Source organism: Metarhizium robertsii (assembly GCF_000187425.2).
Source record: "Metarhizium robertsii ARSEF 23 chromosome Unknown MAA_Scf_14, whole genome shotgun sequence".
NCBI lineage: Eukaryota > Fungi > Ascomycota > Sordariomycetes > Hypocreales > Clavicipitaceae > Metarhizium > Metarhizium robertsii.
Window position 1 is genome coordinate 48,675 of NW_011942154.1, and position 21,630 is coordinate 70,304.

Consider the following 21,630-nt stretch of genomic DNA (forward strand, 5'->3'; position numbering starts at 1 on the left):
GTAATGCGAATAATAGAGACTCGTACACCCCTGTCTAGTATCCCCGTATTTTGCACGGTCCTCGAAAATATGTGGTATGCATTTTGTCCTAGGTTTTGCGTGGTGCCACTGTGTGTCTTGTCGTTGCGGCATTATCGCATGCCCCCCAGTACGAGGGGCTCATTTCGGGGTGTCTATTCAAACATCAAACAGAGATTCACTTGATCTATTTTTTTGCCTTGGCGATGAGCAGTAGTCAGTTGCCCTCGGTATTGCCTGCGGGCGTCTGCCAAGAAATCGAAGCACATGCACGCAGGCTCGTAACCTTTCGTATGGCAGGGAGATGTCCGTCTGGGCAATACAGTTACATGCCAAATTTCTAGCCTATACGAACAAGGAAACTATGCTCGCCTTGATCGGGCGGCATTCCGCCCCTGACCCCCTTTGAGCTCGCTAAACTCGCCAAAATCCCTGGAAATGCAAGGCTAACAATCGGGGCGTCCATATGGACCCCACGTCCAAAATAATGCGCTCCACCGTTAATTTGATGGTGGTAGTATATGATTATATTTAGCACTACTTAGCTTTTCAAAATTGTACATGTTATACTTGCGGGCCGTGAGGGTCGCGTCAGGCTCAGTCCCAAGATCCTCCATTCGTCTCGACACACACTTGACACTTACAAGGCGGCATTTCCGCCTGTTTCTCTTGGCGCGGCTAAGCTCGAGGTTCTATGGAAACGCACGTGTCGCGTACGGTCATCTCGGCGCTTCGTTTGGTCTGCAGCCGAGTCCACGGCTATGGTACAACACGCGGGCCCCCTTCATCCAAAACCACTTTCTCCGTACAAGGCTTCCCATCATCTCCTCTTGGCTCCTAGCCCTCACCAATGATTATAACTTGCTTTCTAGAGTGCCATGGTTAGGTGGATTCAAGGTAATGCTGCGCCTTGCCAGTCGACTCTCGAAATCATGCCATACAACCGAGGCAACTTGCTCGCCATAGCACTATGCATGACAACACTATGCACAAGTACCCTTTGGGTCACAAAGGGATCGGCATTGGAACAAATTAGCGAAAGAAGACTACAGGCCCCCTGTCAATTTCACGGCCAGCTCTCGCATCACGCAATGCAGCCCTCAAAATACAAGTGGTATATAAGCGCCCTGGTTGCAGTGCAAAGGCAATGTTGCACTTGTAAACACCGCCTCACAAGTATGAAAAACCTTTCTTCTCTACAATGAATATCTCGGCTATCCTCACTCTGCTCTTTGGGCTGGCTTCAGCTCACCTGGCTCATACGCCTGTTGTTCTTGAGCCACAGATAAACCAGCATGGATCCGATTTCAATAAAGCTAATGGAGGGCTTCCTGAAATTTCTTTACAGCGCAATCAACCCGAGGGCTCTTTGGAGACAAGAAACGACACGACACTAGCAAAGAGAAATAGGGCTCCAAAAACGCAAACTAGTGCCCCATGGGGCCTAAGATCTATATCTCATCGACTCCCTGGGGCTATCTATGAAGGATTTCCTCCAAGTCGAAACTCGGAATACTACTACGATACTAATTCTGGCTCTGGTACATTCGCGTATATTCTGGATGACGGTATCCGTGAAACACACAAAGAGTTTGAGGGCCGCGCAAAGAATATCTATAGCATATTCCCCGAGAAACAAGCCGGCGATTATGTTCACGGAACCGCAGTCGCCGGAATCATTGGCAGCAAGACATATGGTGTCGCAAAAAAGACGACTCTTTTATCCGTCAAGACACTGGGAACAACAGGCGCTGACCATTCCGAGGTGCTCAAGGCCCTTCTCTGGACTGCAGAACACATAGTCAATAATACCCGGCAAAAATCATCCGTTATCAATCTATCCTTTGGCGTTGAAAAGAGCGACGCATTGAACAAGTTTATCGAACTACTTGTCGGTAAGTACGATATTCCGGTAGTTACCGCTGCCGGTAATGAGGGCGAGGATGCCAGTACAAAAACACCCGGGTCTGCCAAGGGAGCTATTAACGTCGGTTACATTAATAAACAATGGGGGCTTGCACCTCGTTCTAATTGGGGCCCGGCAGTAACTATTTTGGCTCCTGGGGTTGACGTGGAAACTACCGGTTCAGAGAGTGACACCAATGCTGTGTTACAGAGTGGTTCCTCTTACGCTGCGCCCTATATTTCTGGGCTGGTGTTGAACGCAATATCCGTCCACGGGGTTAAAGGCGCTGCCAACATCAAGAAATTTCTCCTGGAGAAAGCGACGAAAGACCGGGCTTGTGTTTCCAAAAGCACGCCAAACCTGGTAGCGAACAACGGCAATGCCATGCAAGACAAGGTCAAGTCTGATGATAAATCTGCGCTTTCTAAACTAATGTGTTGTATTAAGGGGTCGCTGAACAAGTGTAAATAGAAAAGGATCTAGGCATATGTAGTGAAAAATACAGTGGCTAGGCAGACTCGTCAGTCGCAACTATCCAAATTCGCAGCACTTGTTCTCTCTCAAGTAGCTGTATCGCCTCCTTTTCAGCTAGTAAACACTTCTATCAGTAATAGAATTGTGTACTAGAGTTCCATAAACACTTGATAATAATTTTGTTTTATCCTTGAGTTATAGATGGCTAAGGAAAGTGCACATGTGCGATGCCCTACGACACAAGTAGAGCCATCATCTTGAATAACTTGATCAAAAACAAAACATGCTGAAATAAACAGAGCCGAGTTCAGGCCACGCAACACAGTCTACATGTCGGTGCACTAGCCGCTACAACAATGTATAATGTGAGCCTGAAGACACCAACACGCTAAATACTACACCCAACTTGCCAACACCCATCATCTCGTGAGTCCTGATTCCAGGTGCAATAATTCTTTTATATCTAGCTTTGTACGGTATTAGATGTTGCGATTGAAGATTTGTATGCCTTTGTCACAGCCTCGCAGCGGATCTATGTCGTTGCAAATGGAGTCATCCTCGGTCTCATACTCTGTATCGTCCATATCGTCACTTCCGAAGCCCCTATTACTTTCATCATCTTTAACGCTAGGCGCATCCTGGATAGTATTACTAGATTGTCCCCGGTTAGGGCTTGTCTTATTTATTGGTCGCCGGCCGGAAGACGTATTTATATGGCCCTAAGCCCTGTTGTCCTAGATTGCTCGAGCTTGCTGTACTATGTGTTGCTGCTTTGTAACGCAAACAAGTTTTTCTCGGGTCCTTTTAGGTAACAGATAATAGTGAAAGACGAAAGTGATGAAACGTTTCTAGTATTTACGATACTTGCGCGAGCTGCTATCCCGGGCCACAATTTTAAAAGGTTTTATATTATGGCTCTCTGGGTCTATACTGCGAAGCCAGCAAAGGATCAGGCGGCTGGTGTGTTATACTGTTTCTTTGCAGCAATTAAGCATAAAATCCACCATATTTATAAGGCAAGATAGTTTATGCTTATCCTGCAAGGGAAATATTAAGGACTTAAGCTCTAGTAAGCAACCCCAACGAATTTTTAACGGTTTGCTGTTTGGTAACTATGTTAGTGCCAGTAGGGTGCCTTGTCGAGCGTTCCCATGCATACATGTAACAGGCCATCGGGTTCGATCTATCTAAGGGCTTGTAGATACCCATGGTTGACTCTCTGTATCGTCAAATCTTGAGACCTCCAGGTTGTTCCAGAGTTGCAATCCACTCCACTGAATCCACTGGCGCCGCCAGTAGAATAGATAGACCTTAATCCACGAAGCCTGTTAGTAAAGTAAATCTATTTAAAGCTGTTATAAAGCAGAATAAATATAATAAATTTTGTAGATTAGTAAATAAGTCCATTATATTAGTAATAAGTAGTTACTTAAACTAATATTATTCTTAATACTTTAACTTAACTTAATTCTATTTTACTTTTTATTACTTAGGCAGGCACACGGAAACTTGACTTAGCTAGGCAATTGTTTACGACGTAAATTTGTAACTGAGGGGCTCCATGCAGACTCGGAACCTAATCCGAACATCCTGGTGGGTACATATGTAGCATAAGGCCTCGTTGTTCGGCAAGGCAGTCCTGTCAACATCACCTTGTTGGCTTGATCGGTCTTTGGATAACCTTTCCTTGGTAGTAGGCAATGCTATAGAGACTGTATTGAGAGCCATCTATATTCCAGTGCCTAGATGCTCCTGATTTTCTCTGAAATTAAGTCATAGAGCTGAAACACAATACTACTGGTTTTTCATCGTATGCCAAGCCCTTTCAACCTTAGGAGACTGACGCATGTAGGGACACGTATAGGAATATTAACACGAAATGTAGGAATTCATTATCTATGAGCACTAAATTTTTCAGCGCCATGCCGTAATTAGTCTCAGCTGCTGGGCTTCGCGTGAACCATCATCGGTCCAATCAACATGGCCAAAGCCCGACTGTAGTAGAATTGTCTTCCAATCCTGCTCCCCCGCTAGAGCATATGTCCGGTGGTCATCAAAACGCCACCATCCATCAAGCAAGCCAAAGACACAGTCTAACCACTCTAGTGGTCGTGTTAGCTCCAAAAGGCATAACACACCCCCGTCCTTTCGAAGCAGTTTTTCTATATTGCTGCAGGACTTTCGCAGGTCTCGCGTTGCGTGAATACAGTTTGCCGAGATCACCAGGTCGTACGATTGCGCAAAACTTGCCGGTGGCTCCTTCTCGATATTGAGCGTCTCAAACTCCATGTCAAATCGCTGATGCTGACCATATCGTGAAGTAAGCTTCTCCCTTGCGCTGGCGACGAGAGCAGCGGAGACATCAGTAAATGTGTAGGTGAAATCCACGTTACATGCCAGTAGTCGATCTACCACGAGCTGTGTTGTTGCTCCCGTGCCTGCCCCAATCTCCAGAATACGGATGTGGTTTAGCCTATCCGGTGTCTTGTTGTAAGAAAAGAGGCAATTCATGAATTCGCCCAGTAACAGATTGCCAGTTCCAAACATGGGTGATTTAACATAGACATCTTCCAAGAGTTTAATCGAGGTCGCGTTTTGAAAGAGGATCTGCAGAGGATCTACCTTGCCCGAAATACAGTCTGCAAGGCGCGCTCCTGTAGTGTGTAACAACTTGTGATCTGGATGGTAGCTCGGGTAGTCATTCATAATAGCCTTGTGCATATCCTCCGCGCTCCTCTCCGGGAACGAAGCCAGGCCACCCAAGTAACGCTTATTCAAAACATTAATAACACCCTCGCTTCCTAGGATGTCGAAAAGGCGATTCATCACATTTTGGTACTTGGGCTTGAATTGAACGGAGGGGAGTTCGTCTCCCACTTCAAGGGACCTTATATCGCACCCTAGTTCCCGAAAAGCATGCACAATATATGCTAGAACCAGAGATCTTTGTCTTGGATGTACATCTGAAAAGAAGTCATGGAACCCAGCAGCCTTGATGGTTGAGGAAATGTTTTGTTTCAAGGCGTCCATAGCATGCGGAACTTGGCGAATAAATAGGGTATTTGATCGATCCAACGAATCGTTAAAGGAGGGAGCCGCATGCTTGATATGGCTGTATCCCAGCCGAAGCGGGACGGCCGACTCAAGCCTGTCCTTGCCTGTCTGGTCGTGTAGAGGTACAAACCCAAATTGATCAGTCTGCTGCTGTGGAAAGATCGTGTGAAAGAGGGTTGAGAATGTCGAACTCTCGTTGATGTCCATAAGTTGTGAATTCTTCCCAAACATCTGTTCGATGTCTGATTGAAGTTGGATCGCAACCAGTGAGTCCAGTCCAAGTGCCCCCAAAGGTGTGTCCGGAGACAGACCTTTGGGATAGTTCAAATGGTTTGAGAGTAAGTTGAATAGGGCACTACCGGCTCCCTCTGTGATTTCCTCGGTGTCCATGGCTTGTGATCGAGATTCCAAACTGGGAGGGCTAGAGGATGTGGACCGAGAGGAGCCTGAAATGACGTCGTATTCTGGGATCAAGTGGTTCTCTTCATCCATATGACCACTGGTTGTCATGAAACCGAAATCATCTTCTCTGATAAAGATTGGTTTATCTGCACCGGGGATTGGGAGACACGGGCTCGCATCGTCCCCGCTTATAAACTCCGTGATTGAGCTGCTTGGCGTTCTGCCACCTGAGGTTTGTGGAACTCCGTTGATCGTTTTGAGCGCACGTTTTAAAGAACTAATCGCAATTTTCTGAAACTTGGCGCCGAGTATTGTCATGGAAAGGATTTTGCGCTCAGCACAGAAGATGAAGATGTCACACAGGATGCCGTCGTTTTCCTGATGATCGAAGCTATAGAGGCCAACCCAATGCCCTTTCGTACTGGGCTCTGAGTCCTCGGCGTTGGTATAAGCAGTAGCGGCATCGAAGCCGTTGCCGACGTATATTTCGTCAGGCGTCACACCTCCCAGGTTGTTGGCCTGGATTTCGGCTATGAGCAAAAAGTTGTCCAGCAACAAGGGGTTGAAGGGCGTGGTTGGAGTAAATTGTGAGGCAATTTCAGGTTCAAAAACGTGGGCAACTGTCTCAAACCCCTTTGATGTAATAGAGCGTACTCCAATATATCTGTCATCATATCTCGCCACGCTGTTTATGATTTTCTTGATGAAGTCACCTTGCACAACGGAGGCGCTGACGTCTTTGCCCAACTCCTCACATCGGTCGTACAGCCGACGAAGAAGTGGTCGATGTGGAGCGAGGTGGGAATACACTTCCTGCAGGGTAATAACACCCGTAGCCTGGAGTACCGAGCCTCGTTCTTTTTCGTGGATGGGGTGGCTCTCGACTCGGAACTCCCATGCATCTTCTCCCAGCTTTCGTAGTATCATACGCAAGGACTTTTGCAGGTCGAAGCCGAATGGCGCATGTAGCTTGAGGTTCTTCAACTCCATCGAGGCCGAAGTTGAGAAGGAGACCAACTTATGAGTCGAGAGCAAGCGAAACGCGCGGGTGGCGGATTCTATGTACATAGATACCGGTGCTAGAAGGTGCTCAAAGACTGTCCTCCCTCGGACATACACAGAATACTCCTCGCTATTCTGGTTGATGGAGTACTCGACTGTTTGTACACCCGCATTTTGTGTTTTCCCGATTAGGGAGACTAATGTCGCTTTTTCTTGAATAATTGGCTGACCATCCTTCTCGCTCTGCGCTTTCTTAGAATGCTTCACCACAGGTAATAAGTATTCTGACTTCATAAAAGGATGAAGAGGTAGTTCCAACGGGGCTGGAGAACCTGTCTGAGACCGGTGATATAGCCAAAACTGAACTCGTATGCCTGCATTCCAGAGATTAATAGTCGTGTCTGCCAGAGCCTTCACCGAGTCTGGTTCGCCTAGTGCTGCGGGATAAAACGAATGGGTTGATAGACTGCGAGTTGGGCCATGCGTGAGGGCACGTCGCGCCATGTTGACTCCGGCAGATCCCCATCCTGCCTCAAGCCAAATGCAAGACCCGAAGCGCTTCTCAAGCCTGGAAATAGCGTTGGCAAAGTAAACTGGCTCGCGGGATTGCCGAGCTATGATCTCTGGTGTCGCGTTTGCCCAGCTGTGACCAGATTGTGAGCAGGGCTCGATAGCAATGGCTGGAGGGTGCAACACTAGTCCTTGGACCAGCTTATTGTAGTCAGGGAGGATGCAGTCTATCATCTCAGAATGGAAACCATGCGATATTGCCAAACGCCGCAGCGACACGCCTCGTAAGTCAGCGGCCTTTTCAAAAGCCGTGATGGCTGCCTTTGTCCCCACGACAACGTGACTTTGAGAAGAGTTATAGCACGCAATTTCGACCTTGTATCCTGCTGGCAATGAGTCTGCTAGGTTTTGGACAGTTTCTGCATCTGCATCAACGCTGAGCATAGCGCCACATTCCGCCCCCCATTTACTCTGGATAAGCGATGCCCGGCCCGAGATCAGCTTCAGTCCATCTTGCAAGCTGAGCATGCCGCTGATGCAAAGAGCAGTCAGTTGGCCGAGACTGTGACCAACCAAAGCATCAATCTTTAAACCAGAGTCGATCCATGACATGGCTACCGAGTATTGCAGTGAGAACAGCATACAGTGGGCTTGAACCAAGTCCTCGAGAGGCTCTGTGTCAAAAATGCCAGGAAACAAGCTGGCAAAGCCCATGGTCTGCAGTGCGCGGTCACACCTCCCCAAATGACGCTGTAACAGTTCTGAGCTGGCGTAAATCTCGTGGCTAAGGCGAACTCGACGGCCGGTCTGGCCAGCCAGAACGACCACCACCGGTTGTGCACTATGCTTCTGAATTGGCCCATCTTTGTAAGACTGGCTGGTTGATTGCTGCTGCAACTTCAGCTTTAATTCTTCAATCGAGCTGACCGAAAATGTCAAGCGGAAACTCAAACTATGGTCCTGGCGTTGAGCAAGATGAAATGCTGTGTTGGCTAGTACCTCTTCGTCGCTGACAACATTATTCTGGTTCTCAATAAACCTGAGGATATTCCGACAATACAACTGTAGGCTCTCATTTGAGTGAGACGTAAGAAGAATAGGATAATGGCAAGGCCGATTGGGAAACAATGGCAATCTATGCTGGATTGACGGAGGCTGGCATACAAGCATAGCAGCATTCGTGCCAGATGCACCGTAGTTATTAACTAACGCAGCTCTGAATCGCTCCTCCCATGGCTTTGTGTGTCGAGAAATCTCAATGTTATCATCGTGCAGAGGAGATATTGCTGGGTTGAGCTCCTCAAAATTAGCCTGTGGGGGAATGACCCGATGATGCAACATCTGCAACACCTTGAGGAGAGCAGCTATGCCAGACGCCGCTTCACTATGGCCAATATTACTCTTGATCGAACCGACGTGTAGCTGCCTGCAAGCCGGGCGAACAGTTCCTCCAAAGACGGTGCGGATGCTTTGACACTCGATTGGATCACCCTTTTGCGTACCTGTACCGTGAGCTTCTACATATGAAATGTGCCGGGGTTTCAGATTTGCCGACTCTAGAACTCTTTGGTATAGACTGGTCTGTGATTCCGATGAGGGCAGGGTGATGGACTTGTTTCCTTCACTTTGATTAACAGCAGTGGCCGCTATCACGCCTAGAACAACGTCTCCATCCGCAACCGCAGACGACAGCTTCTTCAAAAGGACAAGACCGCCGCCTTCACCACGGCGATAACCATTCGCTTTCGAATCAAAGGGCCGGCATTCTCCCGTCGGGCTGAGGAATGAAGCTGCCGCTAGGTTTTCCTGCGTTCTGGCCTCCCTTGATATCAGATTAATGCCTCCTGCTAGGGCCATGGTGCACTCCCCTGACTGAATAGCGCGGCATGCCGTGTTGATAGCAACCCCTGAGGATGAACACGCAGTGTCAATCACCATAGATGGCCCGGTGAGACCAAAGAAGTGGCTTATTCGGCCGCTGGCGAAGGCACGCGCAGTACCCGTGAATGAGTATGCAGTTGGTGGGTGAGAATTCACGTTGTCCTCATAGTCGCAGGAAGAGATACCAAGGTAGCAGCCTACATTTTTGGTGGCAGAGGAAGACGGGCTGAAGTAGCCTCCTGATTCCAAAGCTTCCTGCGCAAGATGAAGGCCAAGTCGCTGTTGAGGATCCATGTATTCGGCTTCCCGGGGAGACTTCCGGAAGAAAGAGCAATCAAAAGAGCCGGCAGCATCGACAACGCCATGAGTTTGTTTTGTTCGAATGAATTCCCACAATTGCCTTGGATTCTCAGCGCCTGGAAAACAACATGACGACCCTATAATAGCGATGGACTGGTCAGGGTAGATGTTGTCGGCTTTTCCACTTACACTCAGAGATATCGGCTGAGGTGAGCGGAGTAGGAGTGATCGAGGTACACAATTAACTGGACCAAGAACCAGTAGTTGTGCCTGACGGGTATTTGCGCTAATGGAGCTCGATATTGTTTTAAGCCATTCGGCGTTTTCGACGAGGATGCATCGCAAAGCCATCTCGTGCAGTGCTGTGTTATCCTCCACTATACTTCCACTGCAGTTGTTCCTGACCGGCACGACAAGGCGCGAACCTCGGGGAAACTGAAGCATGGGCAGGGCCTTGCTGAGCTGCAACAACTTGAGTAGCGCAGCTTGGTTCCCCCCGTAGTGATAACGTCCATGAAGGTCAATTCTTTTTGATGTTGCACCACCCTTCTCTAATTCACCCAGCAGTGCCAATACATCGCCCTCATTTGTCGTAATAGTCACGGTGGAAACGTCAGTTTGAACACTCTTGTAGGCCTAGACAATTGTTAGCATGTCATGCCAGACTAACAAACGCAAACTCTCTTCAGGCTTTTCACGTACATCTGGATATGTGTCCAAGATAGCTTGAAGCTGTTCATCACATTTTCGATCGATATCTCCCTTGTCGTCGCCATCATCGCCCGGCCACCGGGTGGTGACACATATTGTCTTCGCCGGTGACTTTGCTTCGTTGAGATCAATGTACGCCCCGCAACACAAGGCTAACCTGACAGCAACGGCGCCATACTTTGCTATTTCTGCATGGCTTGGAGCGCAGGCGAGTGCTAATGCTGTGAGGAGACCGATGCATAATCCCTGGATGCCTCCATCGTGGAGATGATCTAGAAGCGCAGCGTGGGCATCCAGGTGTCCACACCCGTCCTCGTCCCGCGAGGAAAAATTATCCAAATACTCCATATATTCCACAATATGAACTAGTACAGTAAGTACCGCCCATTGTGTATTTCTCGAGTCACGGCTTGCTGTGGGCTGAGTGCTGTTCCCCTTCACCCACTGCGACAAGTTGTCAAGAAATAACGCCACATCAATCTCCCCGAGAGACGGTTCTTCCCTAACAAGGCGTAGCCAGAGATTGGGCAACTCTGAGACGGCTTCACGCAAGTATGAAAGGTCTTTGTTGTGTACAAGGCTGGACCGAACTTGTGGCAGATACGCAGCATCAGCTTGCGATATCATCGGGCCGCATATCAATAGAGATGGTGTATTTACACGCATATTGCCTACTCAAGACAAATATGTGTATAAAATTAAAGCAGAATACTCGAGCTAATGCCTCCGACTTGTTGCTGTGACTTGAACAGAAGTTGTGATGGCTTGAGGCTGCACTTGTTAGGAAATGAGTGAGGTTTGTTGGGTATGATCTCTGTCAGCCTTCTCGGAAGGCGAGAATCATTTATTGAATCCAAACAGTTCTTCACCATGAAGTTGTGCTGTAATCATGGCCCACACCCTCCACACAGAGGGACGAGTTATGGTCGGTCAAGTCCATCATCCTTGCAGCCGGGCGTGATAATCTTGCTTCCGACCACGGATACGCTCGCCCCCGCGGGCCACGAAAAAAGTTCACTAAATAATCCTTGTCGGCTTAGCTTACCGTAATAAACTGCAGGGTCTACCTGGTTCGGCGGAACCTCGCAAAGGCTATGCCTGTCAAGTGGGTTTTGGCCCCATTAGACAGGAGACTTCTGGCATATTCCGACGTCCCGGCACCGAGTAGGTCAGGCGATATTGGTTCTTCATTCTGCCCAGGCGCAAGGCTCCTTTACACGGCAGCCGGTTATCCAACGGAATACGAGATTAAATCCAGCCCGGCGAAATAAGTCCTGCCTAAGAGAGAGAGTCGGTGCCGACTATAGCTAGATATATGACTTTGTTATGGGCCCATCAGCCGGGTTGCCAGATCGCAAACAATAACCAATTCGGCGGCAATGGCACACGATGAAAGATGGCATGACTAGTAAGCGGCAACGCCCGTGCAGGCTTGTGTCACAGAAATCGTTTTCCCACTAATCCTAGACGAATATTCGCCTATTGATCTGAAATGGTTAACATGGTCAATTGTTGAAACTAGAGGCTTAATTTACCCCAGCGCATAGTCTTGCCGTGTTTCGCGTTATAATTAATATACCCACCAACTAATCGAAGTGGCTCCTAAAGCACGAGAGCGTCTGCTAATGCGTAGCTTTAAATGAAATCGGAGGGCTTAGGAGTTCTTACTCGTGCAGTACCCTAAAAAAAAGTCTTACGCTTTTGACAGTTCTTGTCACGCCATGTCACGATAGCACCACTCCATGCTCCTAACTCTAACCAGACTAAACCGTATATCCACGATAATAAATACAATTAACGTAGATTGTACATAGTATAGAATTTCAATGTCAGCCATTTAATTCATAGAGAAGATTTACAAGATTTTCATAATAGTCTACTTAGCTTACTATATAAACGAGAAATTTCATGGTAGAATAAGAAGAAGGAGCAAGGTTATAACTTGTCCGTATATCCAATATCGTGATAAACCCCACCGCCAAGCCAACAACTAATCGGATATATCACAAGGACGGCACTATCTTCTACCTCCAGATATTTAATACTACACACGGCCTAGTGCTGCACTTTGACTAGACTAATTTTAGTTATTTAAAGTCCGTACAATAAACTTTGTGGACGACTATTTTTGCTATATAGAGTTGCCAAGTCGGTATTCAAGCGAAATACGGTGCAAGAAGACTTGTTGACATTACGGAAATTGAATCATGTCAGTTGGTTAGTGCCGCGATAAGGGGCAACTTTTAATTAATCTAGGCAGCCCGAAACTATTATAATAGCAAGTGCCTGGTCCGAAACTAAAAAGAATGCGTCGTTATAATACTTAAATAAAATGATTAATTGTTGGGAGATACTGCGTCTTTATCGAGACTATTTTGTAGCTTGCTTGAAAATTCTGTGCCACGTGGATATGGATGTTGAGGAATATTATTGCCCAAGACTGCGGATATAACACTCCTAAGTCAAGAGTAGCTTATATATTAGATGCTATATTTGCTGTAACTCGCCCATGGTAGCCACTAGCCTAAATAGTAACAGGAATATAGGCATGCTTGGGACGTTTACAACACTTGATATGAATAAATTTAATAATACTAGTTTCAATTGTTGACCGAGGCGACAGGCGAGAATAACCCTTCTTTCCACACTTATAGGGGCTGTGCCTGGGCTCGTAGGCTTGTTTGACATGTACAATTACCATATGAAAACATGGTAAACGGCAAAGTAACGTAGTAATTGACTCAATCTTACGCATGCCATAACACACAATTGCGCCCGGAACTGCCGATTTGAGACGTACCATTGGTGGCTATGTTCCGGCCAAGAGGTTCAAGCGTTGGGTTGACCAAAACAATAACCTACCCCCTTAGTGGCCAGCCTATTAACTAGTATCTTATTACTGTACTAGGTCTTATCCCATGAAAAGTGGCTCTGTCATGCGAGTGACGGATAGTAGTGCTTGGAATTAAACACCTCTGTGTCCTGGAACGAAGCGGGGCGTCTAAGTGACCCAAGAATAGTCTGTGCAAGTCTGTGCATGAACCGATATTAATCGTCGTGGTCCATAATAGTGACATTATAGAGAGAGGGGTGTGGCTATTGGGAAGCGTCTGGTGCTTTTTGTTCCACAAGTTAAGCGTGGTCTCGCAACGCAAACCTTGGCGAGTAATCATGCCATGCATTTGGAATCATGTCAAAACTTGACGTAACCTGCCTTAACGGGAAAAGATTTGCATAGAAATTCAATTTGACGTGAATTGAATTATGATGCGCTTGTGAGAGATTACTCAAGCAAGGCCTTGGTAAAGTCTCGGTGTCCTGTCCTCCGTCAAGTCAGTCGTGAGCGTTTGTTGGTGAAATTTCGCTGCAGTAATAATACGTAAACCGGGACGTGGAGAGAGGCATCAGCTGAGACACAAGAGCCAGTCAATTGTGGTATAGAGAATTTAATTCGGTACTGCATATATGGTTTGCACAATAGGCCATCTTAGAGCATGTCACCCGGACGCCTCTACCTTACTATTATTTGCACGCCTTGTTGCATCAAGATATATAAGACTCGGTGATAGAATTCTTAGTCCAATTTACTCTTACATATGCCCTTTGCCTCAAAGTCACATAAGATACTACTTTTCCGAGTTTGAAGATGCTTGCTTTTTTGGACTAGCCCGTCCTGTCTCCTCCAGACATATCCCATGGAACATGTGCAAAGCCGCGAATCATATGCTCTTTGCCTTTTTGGCTTCTTCCTGCTCGCTCTCAAAGCGGCGAACGTACCACAAACAAAGCGCATAGGACCCATCTAGCAAGAGAAAAATCGAAACAAACCAAATGTATAGAGGAGAACCCATATACTCATGGTCTTGTCTCCAGTATTGGTATCTTAAAACATCTTGTGGGATAAGGACAAGAGAACCGAAAAACCGACAGAACCTGTACAGTTGACGTGTTGTGAGCAGTCAAGTTTACTTGGTGTGTTTTTGCAGAGCAAGGTTGACCTACCATAGGAAATACGAGGCCCCTCGCGATGAACCACGGCTAAGCAGTTGACAGAGGGCCCCGACGCTTAGGAGAAGCTGACATCCATATGCGCTGAAAGCTTGGGCGTGAGATGGCCCAATTTGCAAAGCCAGTGCCAAATGGGCCGTTGTCCATGCCGCTATACAAATGATGAAGATGAAGGGCAAGTTTCGACGAACCAGCGGGGCGTGTGTCCATTCTCTTTCTGCATTCTTGACCGCGGTGTACATGACACCACAGTTTAGCATGAGTCCGAAATAGTGAGTGAACTTGTCCTGCCTACTACCAAAGGGGTAGATGACAGCGTAGGTCAATTCCCAAGCAAAGTTGCAGCATAGTGGCATCAATGCCATTCCGTAGGTTCGATCTTTGAGAGACTTATAAATCATCCCAGCATAGTTGGTCGTCCATCCCAGGCCCATGAGCAGCTTGCATGTATCAGCAATCCAAGCTACTTCCAGGTAGCCAGGCGGCGCACGGGATATGTCAGCAGCATTCATAGCGTGTATCAATCGGTCCTGACGGATGTTTGAGGGGTAGAGAGAGGGGCAAGAAAAGAACCAAAAATTAGATTGCAGCAGGGGACGGACGGGTAAATGTTGCAAGGTGGCGATGATATATTTAACATGAAGGATCCCTCGATGCTCCAGCTTGCGCCCCGCGGACTCACGTGTAGGGCTGAAATGATACCCTGTTGCAGGATGCACCGGGCGTTTGCTATCACATATTCTAGGTATTGTGGGGTTTTACCTTTACAGGCACATTATTCTCTCATGGAAGCGAGGTGCTGAAAATTGCCCGAAGAAGCGGTAGCGCAAGCATGACAACGGATAGTCCGAGGGAAAATAGCCGGGTGTTCGGTGGTGGCGAGACACGCGAGCTTCGCGCGAAAGTGCCTCTGATGCGTTGTTTACTAGATATGGTCGCCGAGGACTCGGTCTAGGAAAACTGAGTTCCAAGGCTGAATTCAGCTGCAGTGGCCGGGGCCGGACTGAGTCGCGTACATGTAAGACGGCCATATTGTACGCCCAGACTGGGGCCCAACATGGGTATAGCGTTCACTTGTATTGACATGAACATGGGTCAAGGGGAAGATGGGACTTGGCACCATGCTATCATGCCACGCGGCTATAGTGCCCACGTACTCGGTACTCGGTATGGGCTAAATTTACAGGGGTTGGATTGTACTGTATTGACATCTCTCTCACCTTGTTCTCGGCAGAGACAACAGCGAGCAAGTATAGAGAGGGGCTTTTGTAATCACTAGTATGAGCAATTTCTACGGTAAATGTCTGGTACTTCGCTCGGATGATCCCTGCCTGACGGCAGGCACACACCCATGGTCATACGAGCATGGGGCCGAGTATGACCATGGGGCCGACGCATTTGTGTTGGGGAAAGTCATGACTATAATCAATGGAACCGATTAAGGATGAAAATTGGTCCGAACACTTGTAGCCACTCCGAGTTAGACTAAGATGCTAGACTTGGAAAGACTTTGGCATGGCTCGTAGTACGTCTCTGGCACTTCAGATACCGTTGATATATCTAGCAAGGTTAGCAAACCGATTTTACAGAGATCACACCACAGTCGATATCTCAGTTTACGAATTCATCCTTCCACTTTGTTCACATTGAGACACCAAACATGGCGAAGGAAGCAAAAATGAAGGCCAGGGCGGAGAGGCCCTTGATCCTCAATCTCTTGACTCTTTCACGCTTTGACAAATACAACCCGACATTTACAACTTTTGCAGGAGGCAGGTTTTCTCAATCTACAACATGCTATGCCAACAAGCGCTAACAAAGTCGAAACAGCATGGTCTGCTTTGTTGGCTGGCGCCGCGGAGACACGGCAAGAACATTTGGCTCCTTCTCCTCTGTTCATACTCCGCCAAACACTATTCTGCGTTCTTGCTGCCTATCTGTTTTGTGGAGCGGGAATGGTTTGGAATGACTGGATTGACCGCGACATAGATGCCAACGTTGCGAGAACCAAGAATCGCCCCCTGGCATCTGGCAAGGTGACAACAGCCCAAGCTTTTGTGTGGATGGCTCTACAGGTTATTGCATCGTGTGCTGTTCTCCACGTTATGCTGGACGGTAAAGACGTGTAGGTCCAAATTTCTTGTCCAAAGAACTCTACTCGGCGAGCCCTGCTGATTATCCTCATGCCAGTCATAAGCATGTCATACCGGTCATGATTGCCTCCATGTTATACCCATTCCTCAAGCGACCTACTGCTAAGAAACTCCACATATACCCGCAATACATGCTCGCCTTCACTATTGCCTGGCCGGCCATTCCAGGCAGAGCAGCCATCTGTGGTAGAGATGAATCATTTGGTGAAACTGTGCGGTATTGCCTTCCTTTGTGTACCGTGGTTTTCTTCTGGACTATTTATCTCAATACGGCATACAGCTATCAGGATGTGGTGGATGATCGGAAGTTGAATGTGAATTCATTCTACAACATCGCGGGCCGGCACACTCATCTAGTGTTGGTTGCACTGGTTTGTCCAATTCTTGCCTGCTTGCCACTATATCTCACTCAATTCCAGTCTACATGGCTCTGGGTTACGTGGATGGGTGTTTGGACGGCAGCTTTTGCGGTACAACTGGCACTTTTTGATGCCAAACAACCTGCTAGCGGAGGTTCTTTACACAAAAGCAACTTTGTTTTGGGTATATGGACAATCGTTGTGTGCTCTGTGGAGCTGCTATTGAAAGCCAGGGTGAGCATCTGAGGCAATCAATGGATGTGGTGGATCCAAATTTGGGGACGTTGAACATTATGAAGGCTAGGTTTTGATGTAGACATCTCAACACGAAGCTCAGGCGTCTCTTACGCGATAGTAAACATAAATAGAGCTTGTAGTCTCCAAGAGATGCCACGTTTCCTACCAATTTCAAAGCCACAGGTCACAGAATTACAATTTGGTATGCACACGTCATGTACGCTTCGGATGGCAAATAGGCAGCTACCCTATAGTTAATCCCAACCGATTGGGAGCCGCACAAAGGCCGAATGTTATGTCATGAATTGATCGTTCCATGTCACGCGCATTCCGATATTAGGCTTCGTCGCAAATGGCGAGACCCGAGTCATGCTGGTGGCCGACTGACAGCGACATCCAGAACATGAGCAAACCCGGCACAAACCTGGCAGCCAATACATACATGGGGATATCCTGGCTCTGTTAGCGTCATCTGCTCGACGTCAAATCAATCTCTCATGGAATTTTCCCGGCCCTGCCAGCACCGCCCTCCTGTCAGGCGGCACATGCCGGTCCCGTCGGCGGATGCCGCGCGGGCCGGTTATGGCAAATAATGCGCCCGTTATTTCTGGCAGTTGATCTACGTCAAATTGTGGATAATCTCCCGAAACCTAATATCATACGATGGTGGACAGCCCTGCTTCTAATCTTCCGGCCTCCATGCGCGCCAAGGTCCGTTACAAGCTTAGCCGCGACGATCTGAATCTATAGACCTAAATGAGCCGCCTGTCGTATGACATGCACAGAAAACACAAAAGAACCAATCCAGTTTCATACCGAAGAGAAAACTAGCAATAAAGTTCAATTTTCCATTATAGTATTATCCAGCTCCAAGTGTACAACATTGCATGATGTGCTTATTTCGAGCAATGACAAGGTTACAGATAACCTAGTAAATCACCTAACTACTCTCAGGCTCGAGTCCAATCAGGTCCAAAACACGGTCGACTGCTTCTGCGCTCCCAGGAACACTGTTGCCCATTTCCTTGATCAACTGCCTAGCTTCAGCTACTAGCTCGGCAATCTTCTCTTTGCAGTGTTCAAATGAACCGGTTGCCTTGATGCATTCAACGGCAAATAACTTGACGTCGACGTCTGTTGTCCGCTGTTTCAGGATGCTAGAAAGTTGGATATTTGTTGGATCTGAGCGAATACTGTGAATGATAGGAAATGAGTATTTTCCCTCGGTCAGATCCTCTCCAAATCCTTTATTAACAGTGTATGCATGACTTTGCAAGTTGAGGTAATCATCGCGAATCTGGAAAATAACTCCCAGTACATTGACAAGCGGCACAAAGTCACTAGGTGGTTGCGTAATAATGTTAGCACCCTTCTTCCATTTTTACCGAGTGTGGAAAACAAACCAGTTCTTGTCGCTCGCAAGTTGCATGAGCCTGATTGCTAGACGAAATAGGCCTCCTGTTTTGTGGGAGACCATGGAGAAATATTCCTCCTCGGTTGGACACTTTGAGGCTTCCCTCCAGTATATATCCATGCCCTGACCGCGGTGAAGACTTAGCAGCTCTTCGGTATAAATTTCGAAAGCTTTTGGGTCGCCCAGTTTTGGGAGTTCCTGTTGTGCGAGAAAATAGGCGTAGTTGGCAGCATTAATTGTCTGAGGAACACCAAAGATATGATGTGATACAGGCAGACCACGACGAAGCTTGGATGAGTCCTGGATATCGTCTATCCTAAGGCGTAGGCTCAGCAATTACGCTCAAAATAACAGTCAGGAACAACATACAGAAGTGACGCATTATGAAGTAGCATAACAATTCGCTTGATAACTTCAAGCTTATCGGCAGGGATGCAGAGCCACTCATTAAAGGCTGAGATCATCTTGCTCCTAACATCTTTACCGGGGAGGTTAAGAAGGTAGTCGAACGGAGCTCGGATAATCTAGCAAGGTATCTCAAATCAGAACTGTATTGCAAACCTCTTTTACACATCTAAGCAATTATAGACAGATACAACATACCTCCTCGTAGCCGGCGGCAATAGAAGAATGCAAAAGCGCCGCATCTCCTGCGAGTGGCTGTGTTTCCAGCACTGGTGAGTTCAGCTCGTTCGTGTTTGGCGCGCTTGGGGACATTGTGAATGGTATTGGAGAGCGAACGTGTAGTTTGCTGGATATTACGCAATCGGGTTTATTATAAAGTGTATACAAATAGGTCCCTAGTTTGTATCACGCTCCAATTGTTTATATGGAATCAACTAAATTTAAGTACTCGACTTCCATCGACACTTATTGAGGGGCAATGCAAACGCTGAGTCATGGGGCAATTCTGCCTGGCTAGGAGGGGCTGGTACGATGCCCCTGGCATATTCGTTGGGCGATACGTCCACCGACACTAAAAAAAGGTATGGGTAGACGCTTGTATTTATGCTATAAAAGGCGAACTATTACTATACATGGAATCAGCTCTGTAATTATACTTTGGAATTTATTATGTTGGTATTCTGCAGACTCCCAATGCCTTTCACGTCTTGTAAATATAATCTTGGTACTATTTTACCAAATGCCAAAAAAGAGTCTTTATTAAGGCAACTGGAGATTTCTCTACAGTTCTACAAGTTGCCTTGTTAGATAAGTAGATCTTTGTTTTATCCTACGTCGTATTTTACTAAACTTGTCGGAGCGTGTTACTAGTACTAATTCCAGGGGACATAAACCACTAATAGGCAAAGCGTATAGAATTTGATGCGCTGTAAGTAATGCACATACCATTGTGTTAGTGTAAAGCCGCCGAAAAAAGCTGACAATTTCGGCGATTTACGTAACTGCACTTGTCTTTCCGCCAAGCCGTGTCCTAAAGTTACAGGATGTCTAGTATAGGTGCTACTAAAGCACTGGCCTGCTAGCATCAATTTCAGCAGGGTTTCTCAGGGGCGTTGGAATAGTGGCTGTTGAAAATACTTATTGCAAACGCCCTGGAGGTGCTCGTATTGATGGTCTTACCCATGGGCCGGTTATTCCACTTATGCGCAGGGTTTACTGGAAAGCCAAGCCTTAACCGTCATGAACCATGCCCAGCCAAGGACCAGGTCTTGGGGCCAGGCACGTCCGTGTTCTTTGTCTAGCTCCTATTATCCCTCGCAATTAATTTCAGGCTGACAACTTGGCTTCTCGTATGATTCCTCATTGGCTTATTTGGAACTCGACGCATTGGGTCGCAGGTGCAGAAGCCTGCAAATACCATATCAGAGCACACTCGTGGCATCTTTTCCCGCGTAACGGACATGCTCTGTTTCTAGTATTGGTTGTTGAGACCAGGCTACCTTCCAAAGAATAATTGGACTTGTTGCGGTGCTGTTTTTATTTCATTCATCTCCAATGTCTCAAAGACAATTCAAAGTCATCATCATCGGCGGTTCCGTAACGGGCCTAACGTTAGCTCACAGCTTGCACAAAATTGGAATTGACTATGTAGTTCTCGAGAAAAGGGACACAGTCACACCACAGGAAGGAGCGTCTATTGGCATATTGCCGAATGGCGCTAGAATACTGGATCAACTCGGTCTTTATGAAGCTATCGAAGATGAGGCGCCACCTCTAGGGGCCACACGCATCCATTTTCCAGACGGATTTGCGTTCACCAGTCTGTATCCCAAGAAAATCCTTGAAAAGTATGCAAGTCGTCTCTACTTGGCATGTAAATAAATTAAAGTGCTAATGAGACATAGTTTTGGGTACCCAATCGCTTTCTTGGAGAGAAGACAGCTTCTCCGTATTTTATATGATGCTCTTCCTGACAAGACAAGGATTCATGTTAACAAAACCATGTCTACTATTGAGCATTTCACAAAGGATGAAATAACAGGTGCTCGCGTCTTGACCAAGGAGGGGGACGTCTATGAAGGGGATCTGATTGTTGGCGCTGACGGAATACACAGTCAGACTCGGGGGGAAATTTGGCGTCGGATAAACTCGTCAAAGTCGGAATTCGAACCAGCCGAGTGCATCGATAAATGTAGATGCAGTCCGCTCCAGTCACACGAGAAATTTACTAATGAAGCATGTCAGGTATTCTAATTGAGTATTCTTGCTGTTTTGGTATTTCAAAATGCGTTACAGGGCTCATTGCTGGAGAGCAAGTTATGCATATGAGAAATGGACGAACCCTAGTGGTTATTCCATCTAAAGATGAGGTGGTGTTTTGGTTCTTGGTCGAAAAGCTTGATCGGAAATATACATATAGTGAAGCCCCTCGCTTCACGATTGATGACGCAACCGCATTGTGCTCGCAGGTCTTTACGCTACCGATTGGGAACGGCATCAAATTCGAGGACGTTTGGAATAAGAGAGAAGTTGTTAACATGCTTAGCCTGGAGGAGAGCTGTCTTAGCACGTGGTCAACGGGTAGACTGGTCTGCATTGGCGACAGTATTCACAAGGTAAGCATACCCTCTTAAACAAACTAGAGTTATGCTTGGCTATTCACAAATTTTCTATGAGCAGATGACTGTCAACCTCGGACAGGGGGCGAATTGTGCTATCGAAGACGTGGCTGTTTTGTGTAACTTGCTTCGGAACATGTGCCAGTTAAAATCCGGTACACGTCCAACAGAGCAAGAA

At 47.1% G+C, this 21,630-nt stretch overlaps 6 protein-coding genes across 6 annotated transcripts; 3 read left to right on the forward strand and 3 right to left on the reverse strand.

Annotated features, from left to right (window-relative positions):
- Positions 1 to 1,219: 1,219 nt before the first annotated feature.
- MAA_07495 (Peptidase S8, subtilisin, His-active site protein) lies at positions 1,220 to 2,395 on the forward strand (the record flags this gene model as incomplete). The annotated part of the gene is made up of 1 exon (XM_007825493.1): positions 1,220 to 2,395. The coding sequence occupies one exon, from the start codon at positions 1,220 to 1,222 to the stop codon at positions 2,393 to 2,395; it is 1,176 nt and encodes a 391-aa protein (XP_007823684.1).
- A 1,917-nt stretch (positions 2,396 to 4,312) lies between these two features.
- Positions 4,313 to 10,924, reverse strand: MAA_07496 (BcPKS18, polyketide synthase; the record flags this gene model as incomplete). The annotated part of the gene is made up of 2 exons (XM_007825494.1): positions 4,313 to 10,183; positions 10,250 to 10,924. 2 exons carry the CDS (start codon positions 10,922 to 10,924, stop codon positions 4,313 to 4,315), a joined length of 6,546 nt encoding a protein of 2,181 aa, XP_007823685.1.
- Positions 10,925 to 14,256: 3,332 nt separating this feature from the next.
- MAA_07497 (AtmB protein) lies at positions 14,257 to 14,778 on the reverse strand (the record flags this gene model as incomplete). The annotated part of the gene is made up of 1 exon (XM_007825495.2): positions 14,257 to 14,778. One exon carries the CDS (start codon positions 14,776 to 14,778, stop codon positions 14,257 to 14,259), a length of 522 nt encoding a protein of 173 aa, XP_007823686.2.
- Positions 14,779 to 16,065: 1,287 nt separating this feature from the next.
- On the forward strand, positions 16,066 to 16,395 carry MAA_11696 (uncharacterized protein; the record flags this gene model as incomplete). Its single annotated transcript, XM_011412611.1, has 1 exon — positions 16,066 to 16,395. The coding sequence occupies one exon, from the start codon at positions 16,066 to 16,068 to the stop codon at positions 16,393 to 16,395; it is 330 nt and encodes a 109-aa protein (XP_011410913.1).
- Positions 16,396 to 17,955: 1,560 nt separating this feature from the next.
- Positions 17,956 to 19,146, reverse strand: MAA_07498 (Polyprenyl synthetase-related protein; the record flags this gene model as incomplete). Its single annotated transcript, XM_007825496.1, has 4 exons — positions 17,956 to 18,355; positions 18,401 to 18,745; positions 18,799 to 18,953; positions 19,033 to 19,146. The coding sequence occupies 4 exons, from the start codon at positions 19,144 to 19,146 to the stop codon at positions 17,956 to 17,958; spliced, it is 1,014 nt and encodes a 337-aa protein (XP_007823687.1).
- Positions 19,147 to 20,388: 1,242 nt separating this feature from the next.
- Positions 20,389 to 21,467, forward strand: MAA_07499 (FAD binding domain-containing protein; the record flags this gene model as incomplete). Its single annotated transcript, XM_007825497.2, has 3 exons — positions 20,389 to 20,681; positions 20,739 to 21,025; positions 21,079 to 21,467. 3 exons carry the CDS (start codon positions 20,389 to 20,391, stop codon positions 21,465 to 21,467), a joined length of 969 nt encoding a protein of 322 aa, XP_007823688.2.
- Positions 21,468 to 21,630: the final 163 nt, after the last annotated feature.